The 7,500-nt window shown below is 47.1% G+C and overlaps 1 protein-coding gene across 1 annotated transcript in view; it reads right to left on the minus strand.

Moving 5' to 3' along the window:
- Positions 1-7,500, minus strand: part of camk1b (calcium/calmodulin-dependent protein kinase Ib) — a 38,524-nt gene that overhangs the window by 10,854 nt on the left and 20,170 nt on the right. The window contains 1 exon segment of the mRNA XM_042089198.1: positions 1,499-1,573. Within this exon segment, the coding sequence (XP_041945132.1) occupies positions 1,499-1,573 (75 nt within the window).

Here is a 7,500-nt window from a genome sequence, read left to right on the forward strand (position 1 = left end):
GTGTTAACCCACACCCGCTCTATTTCACCGTTATCACAGGTGCCAAGGTGATGCTGACCTTGTTATGCTGTCCAACCACCCCCTCAACAATTAACCCTCGCCTCTCTCTCTCTCTCTCTCTCTCTCTCTCTCTCTCTCTCTCTGCTCTCTCTTTCTCCCCCTTCTCAGTTCCCTTTCTCTCTGTTCTCTCACCCCACCTCAGTTGGTCTCTCTCTCTCTCCCCCTCCATCTCTCCCTCTCTCCCTACAGTGACATTTCAGTGAGGCTGGTGGGTGGCACACGGCAGGTGTGAGCATATTTCTCACAGAGCTCAGCGGTGATCTTGCCGTGAGCTCAGCCCCATCACCCCTCTCCTCTCTTCTTTCCTTGCACACACACACACACACACACACACACACACACACACGCACACACACACGCACACACACACACACACACACACACACACACGCACGCACGCGCACACACACGCACACACGCCCGCCGCATTTACCGCTGTTCCCCCAGCAGAACAACAAACAATACAGAGGCCTTTCAGGCACATGTGTAATTAATGGTGGATGACATTCGGCGTGGGAGAGAGATCTCCGTAGGGAATCTAATCTACACGCCATCTCTCTCTCTCTCTCTCTCTCTCTCTCTCTCTCTCTCTCTCTCTCTCTCTCTCTCTCTCTCGCTTTCTTTCTCTCCCTCCCTCCCTCTCTCCCTTCCTCCCCCTCCATCTTCCATGGAGGAAAGGTGGTGGGTAGCAAAGGATTCTGAGCTATGCACACACCTCACTGAATTATGACAATTCGAAAGGACAGAGTGAACTCGACCCACATGCGCACACACACACACACACACACACACACACACACACAACACACACACACACACAAGACACACACACACACACAAAACACACATCAGAGTGTTTCACAGTCCCATGCTGAGCACTATGACCTTGTGTCTGTTGGTGTTCTATAGAGAAATCACAGAGTGGCTTATTTTCACTAGCTAACATGTGGAAAATAGTGCAGTACTGGAGAAGTGTGCTGTGTGGCTCTCATTTATGAAAACAGACCGCAGGCTTTTGGGATGTGTGTGTGTGTTTGTGTGTGTGTGTGTGTGTGTGTGTCTCGTTTATAAAAACAGACCGCAGGCTTTTGGGATGTGATTGCGGTAACATAAATGTGTTAAAGCACTGGTAGCTAGCGAGAAAAATAACAGACTCTGTAAAACAGACGATAATCAAACCCATTTTCACACCACAGCGTGGTCCATTGTGCCAGAGCGTGGTGTTTGTGAAACAAGTGTGGTGGCGGGATGAGCGATCATATTTTTCTTGCTTTTTTGGAGGGAGAAACGCTGGGCATCAAGTTGGCATCTCTACCGAAGGGTGGCACACTGACAACCACCTGTTCACAGCCAAGACCAGGGCCTAGGCCATCTGTCCTCTCTCCTCTGAATTATCTGATCTTCACACACACACACAGAGAGAGAAAAGTATACTCACAACTGCATGACAAGGTAGAGGTGCGACTTGTTCTCGAAAATATCCTCAAGGGAGACAATGTTGGCATGTTTAATCCTGGGGAGGGTAGGAAATAAAGGGTGTGAGAGAGAGAGAGAGAGGGAGAGAGAGAGAGAGGGAGGGAGAGAGAGAGGGAGAGAACAAATATAAAAATACATCAGTCAGAGCGACGCATGCTAAGGATTAAATGCAAAATAGGCATTTTATTTACAGCCTGTTGTAGAGTGCTGGTACCACTGCCAGCCTGATAGCTCACTGCCTCTTTATCAAGCTGACCTGAATAAACATTCCCAGTGCGCTCTGCACTAAATCCAACACGGCCATCAATTTCTGCATGTCTCCGTACACACACACACACACACACACACACACACACACACACACACACACACAGCAGGCAGGAAGTCTGCTCTCTGCACCAAGCCGAGACAGCAGCCCTCATCTCTCCAGATGTGACCGGTCCAGCCATCACGGCAGGGCTCAGAGCAAAACCATTCCTGGCATCCAATAGGCTAGCAGGTGTTCCCCAAGCAGCCGAGCAAGCCCTGGCAAGGATGACATGGATCTAGTTTGATACTAAGGCTACATCCCCCTTATGCCGTTTCCGTTTGAATACGAACCACTTTTACGTTTTTGCCTCTCATCTAAACTACTCCGGTGTTATCGAACTCCTGAAATAGAATGATTTGAAAAAGCGACCGGCCCTGTGTTCATTTGAAAACTCTGGCTTTGCATTTGCATGGACAGCGAATCCGCAAACATCCTAAAGCGATGACGTAGAAACGTTCTCTTGTTCTCTCCCTGATTGGACCTTATCAGTCTTGACTCTCCATGACTCACTTCCACTTCCACCACTAGCCTGCCAGCAGTGAAGTCAGCATGGAGACCCAAACACAAGCTTTACCAGCCTTACTGTGGGCATATAATCTACTTTTCAGAGAATATGTGCATTACTTATACTCCAAAAGCAAAGAGAGAGAGAGAGAGAGAGAGAGAGAGAGAGACAGAGAGAGAGAGAGAGAGAGAGACAGAGAGAGAGAGAGAGAGAGACAGAGAGAGAGAAAGAAAGAAAGTTTCTTGTACTTTTCTCTCTGTGGTGCACAGAAAGTGAAGTGAGAGAAACACACACACACACACACACACACACACACACACACACACACACACAGGGGCTTTAATTGGCTGTGCGGCACGTCGCATCGCCCCCGTGAGGCACGACAGCTTGGCGGAGGATTGGAGTTGAGGTGAGTCACCGCAGCGTTTTCTTGTGGAATTATTTCTTTCCTTTCTTTCTTCTTTCATTTCATTTTTTATTCCTTTCTCCTCCGTCAAGCCAGCGGCAGCCCACTCGCTTCAGTCTCCTCCACACTGAGCCCTTTCAAAAGAGACGCTCTCACCCCCACAAACACACCCCAGTACCTCCCTTTAGCGCAGGTGGAGCCACCCCCCCCACCCCACCCCACACACACACACACACACACACACACAAGGCTCAGTCACATAAACACAAACTCGCAGTGGTGTTTGGTGTGACTCATTGGCAGGTAGGCAAACACAGGAGAAGCGACTAACAGAATGGAGCTGGGGGAGGAGAGGAGAGGAGGCTGGGGGGGGGGGGGGGGGGAGGGGGGGGGGTGGTTAACCTCAATCCGACAGCACAAAGGCGAAGCTTCACTGGAACAAATCGACACAGAGGCATTAACACAGTTTTAACAAGTGGGCGGCCTTCAAATGCACAAAAAAAGGTAGGACACCTTTCTGGGTGGAATGCTCACACAACCCTGAGCTCACACAGCAAACACTATCTTCTCAGAGAGGTGAAGAGGGAACAAACACCGGCAATATCTGACCACAAACCGTACTAACCCTCACACACTCAGTCACACCCCATCCAGCTTTACTAAAGGAGTAAACAGTGTTTGTGTGTGTTAAGTGCTTGGGCACATATAGACACAGAATATGTGTATGGACCAAGGGATGGGCAGTATTTATGATTTATTAAATATGTATTTTAAATACAAAATAGTATTATGTCATTTGTATTTTATTGGGTTGAACAAAATGGCTTCGTATTTTGCATCAAAATACTTTCTAGGTGTGTATTTTTGTAGGTTAAAAATACTGGCAAATGTTTTTGGTGATGATATCATATTAGTGCAAAACAATGAATGTAGCCTCTGACTGGTTCAGACTTAGTAATTTGCCCAGACTTGTGATCAGAATATTGAGATTCAGGAAGATTATCCAGTGCAAGATGAGCTTGATATTGCACTGTGTAACGCTGTTGATCGGGAAGGATTGTGACCCTTTTAATTGTTTTTTTAACTACCTGGGTTCCGTGTAAGTGCTAAATGGTGTTCTATTGATGCCAAGGGGGATACATATAAATGCTGCAGGGCAACCACAAAACTGGTTCCATGGGTTCCGTCTGGATGACTGAAGTTCTCAAAAATCTGACTGACTGAAGTTCTCAAGAAACTGATGATCAAAGTTCTCAAGAAATGTGAGGTTGGTGTGACTTGTGTGTGTGGCCAACTTCCAATGTCGCAATCTAGGCATGCGCTGGGCATCAGGGACTTTGTCCACTTTGTACCACTTGACAAGTTCAGTTGTGAGTGCATCTCTGATAGTATTTAGGCTATATGTAACAGGCAGGTCAGCGTAGTTGATCTATTAAATGTTTGTAGGTTTATGGCATGTCTCGTAGGCAGAGAAAAGCTGTTGCTCTCAAACACTCCACTTACAGTAACCGACGGAGTCTGTGTACTGACGAAGGAATAAATTAAATAGACAGATATGGAAGGTTTGCAAAGTGATTTCATGCTCCCTGTATATGTGTATACATGATGTGGCTACTGTATTTCATAGTTTATTTTGATACACTTTAAATTAGGGTATTTGAGATTTAATTTTTGCTCATCCCTGTAAGGACCTGTGTTCTAGCAGGGCCTCCCTGGAACCTGTATTTTATGGAACCCTCCAAAGTGTTTTTTATCGCCTCACATGATCCACACTGGTTTCACTTTAGTCATGTACTCCTCATTGTCCACTAAGACACCACAACACAAGAAATCAGTGGACATTAAACTTAATCAGTAGACCAGTGTAGCAATTTTAAACTGAAACAGCAAAGTCTAAATAGACTTTAAGACAAACTTGTGATCATTTAATTAAAGTACTGCTACACAGCAAGGGCTCTGTTTGAGACAGCAAGGGAGTATTGTTCCCTATTACTGAAGCACAATAAAACACTGTTCCCAACTTAGCTGTGTGCTATGCCAAGTTCATAAAACATGATTTTAAGCCCAATTTTCCTTCCACTGACAGATTTTGGAGAACGACGACAAATCCCCTAGATCAGAGGCAAAGTGGTATTCGATTTTGCTACATGTGAACTGTTCTAAAATGCATTCTGTGAACGTTGCCTCGCAGATGACTGTCTAGCAGGCTATACAAATCTGGATGTGTCTCCAAATCTTGTAGTGTGAAAAGTGTTGTGACCCAGATGTGATTTTTTTTCTTGTCCGTCTTCCTCGATTTTTTCCCCCTGTATACTCAAAATACAAACTACTCTGATGACCGGTTTCTTGTGGCTATCCATTTAAGAAGAAAAAACAGCTGAAAACAAGTATGGAACCGTCTCATCTCTTCAGCCGAAACACCTTTCATAGAAAACAAAAAAAAGAGTTTTCCAACAGGTAACATAGTTTTTTGTGTCAATGCTTGCAATACTTTTGATCACCACAAGGTGTCTTCATTCTTATTTCAGAATCCTTCACTGAAGTTAAACTTCAACCTACAGGATTTATCAGCAACCAATTCAATCATGCATCATTTCCTCTGACATCAAGCTCAAAGCATCACGTGTGACAGGGTGAAAAAGCAGGCGTAACGTATTGTGACGTGTTCTGGGGTGAGCTGGTGAAGGAGTGAGGCCTAGGAGTGAGGCCTAGGAGTGAGGCGGGCCTGGAGGCTGGGGAGGGTAGTGACCACAGGGATGGGGCGTGGGATGGCAGACGGCACGCTGAAACAGGTGACAGATGAGCCTAATAAGGCCAGTGTGGCGTAAACATCCCATGCCTTACACACACACACACACACACACACACACACAGCAGTGATAGCCCAGGCCTTACGCCAGAACCTCTCTCTCTCTCGTTCACACACACACACACACACACACACTGACACAGACACACAGCAGTGATAGTCCATGCACACACACACACACACACACACACACACACAAACAAAAGAAACAGAGCCACACACCAGTCCCATCCTCAATCCCATTTGCCACAGAGAGTGAGGGGGCCGAGTGCTCCATCATCCCCTCATCAGCATGGCGGAATTAGTTCCAGATGTAAAGAGTTGTCATGGTGCCACATCTGGCAGCACTGCCAGCCTCATCTCGGGCGAGCAGGGAGGGCAATCGTGTGTGTGTGTCTGTATGTGTGTGTATGTGTGTTACTGTAGCCCACATTTGCGATTCGTCACCTGTGAGTGTCGGTGGCACGCTCACAAAACATGAAGGTTGTTTTATGTGTGTGTGTGTGTGTGTGTGTGTGTGTGTGTGTGTGTGTGTGTGTGTGTGTGTGTGTGAATGAGCGAGTGTATGCATGTGCGTGTTTCTGCATGTGTGTTTGTGTGTGTGTTTGTTTCAGCTCTACACATTGTGTGCTAAGGTTTGGAAATGCTCGCAAGCCATTATGGCTGGCAGATTGTCAACAGGAGCATGGGGGGCATGGGGGGGTGCAAGAGGCTTTAAAAGCTCTCTGATTTAATTATTCCTGCTGGAAAAAATTTATTTGCCCTGAGTGCTCCAGAAAAACAAAAAAAGTCCTCGCTAATGAAGTGAGCCACAAACAATAGCATACTAATGGCTTCCCACAGGAGGGTACGAAGCAAGAGCTCCACCACATACCCTGAGAAAGCCCTCCTGAGCGTCGTCCTGACACCATCTCCGCCACCCAAACAACTTGTCTTTCCTCCGCGTTATTGCCTGAGTAACGCAACGGTGTTGACTAATCGCTTCTCTTCTCTTCTTCCTCTGGGCTGTTGTTGTGTTGGACGGGGCCGCATGATGTAACGGAGCATATGCTGCTGCGGCTAATAATTGGCCAGATCGAGAGAGAGAGAGAGAGAGAGAAGAGTTCGGTGAACTTCTGGACTCGACACAAGTCGAGCCCGCTTCGTCGCCTCGGAGCCATCTGCTCAGAGAGTCGGCCGGCTGGGGAGCGTTGCGTCACTCCCTGACGATTGGGCTCAGACGCTTCCCTGCAACCCCCAACCCAGCCACGGGAACTTTGCCAGATCAACCCCTCCCCCTCCTCTCCTCCATCCCTCTCTCACTTTCTCTCTGCGCAGAATGAAAACTCATCTCCTCGTGCTCCTTTTTGATCACACGCTGACTTTCTGCTCATCGTTTTCTCTCTCTCTCTCTCTCTCTCTCTCTCTCTCTCTCTCTCTCTCGATCCCTCACAACACAAGTCTTCCTTGTCACTTGTGACAAGATCTCTGTGAAACAGCTAGGCCTCTGCCTGCAGTAACCCAGGCAACAAGGCCACTAAAAATAGATTTGGCTCCATCGGGCTCAGTCATTTCCGGCGCTTCATAATTCCAGTGGTTTTAACAGGAGGTATTTGAACCCAGTCACATCATTACCGTAATTGCGGACGGTGCTATTTGGCAATGAATGAGTGTGCCAGTCAAGAAGCTAATGAGGAAGACAACAGGAATCATTTTTGGCCTGTGTTTCAATCGTGCATTTGACTTGCCTTACTGTGTGTGCTGTGTGTCATGCAGATCTTCTATAGAGTGGTATGGGGCAGTAGAACATGGCATATCTATAGAGGGGTATGGGGCAGCACAACATGGCATATCTATAGAGGGGTATGGGGCAGCACAACATGGCATATCTATAGAGGAGTATGGGGCAGTAGAACATAGCATATTGTCCCCTTAGAAGTAGAAGGTTCTATCTG

Source organism: Alosa sapidissima, chromosome 4 (genome assembly GCF_018492685.1).
Source record: "Alosa sapidissima isolate fAloSap1 chromosome 4, fAloSap1.pri, whole genome shotgun sequence".
Classification (NCBI taxonomy): Eukaryota; Metazoa; Chordata; class Actinopteri; order Clupeiformes; family Clupeidae; genus Alosa; species Alosa sapidissima.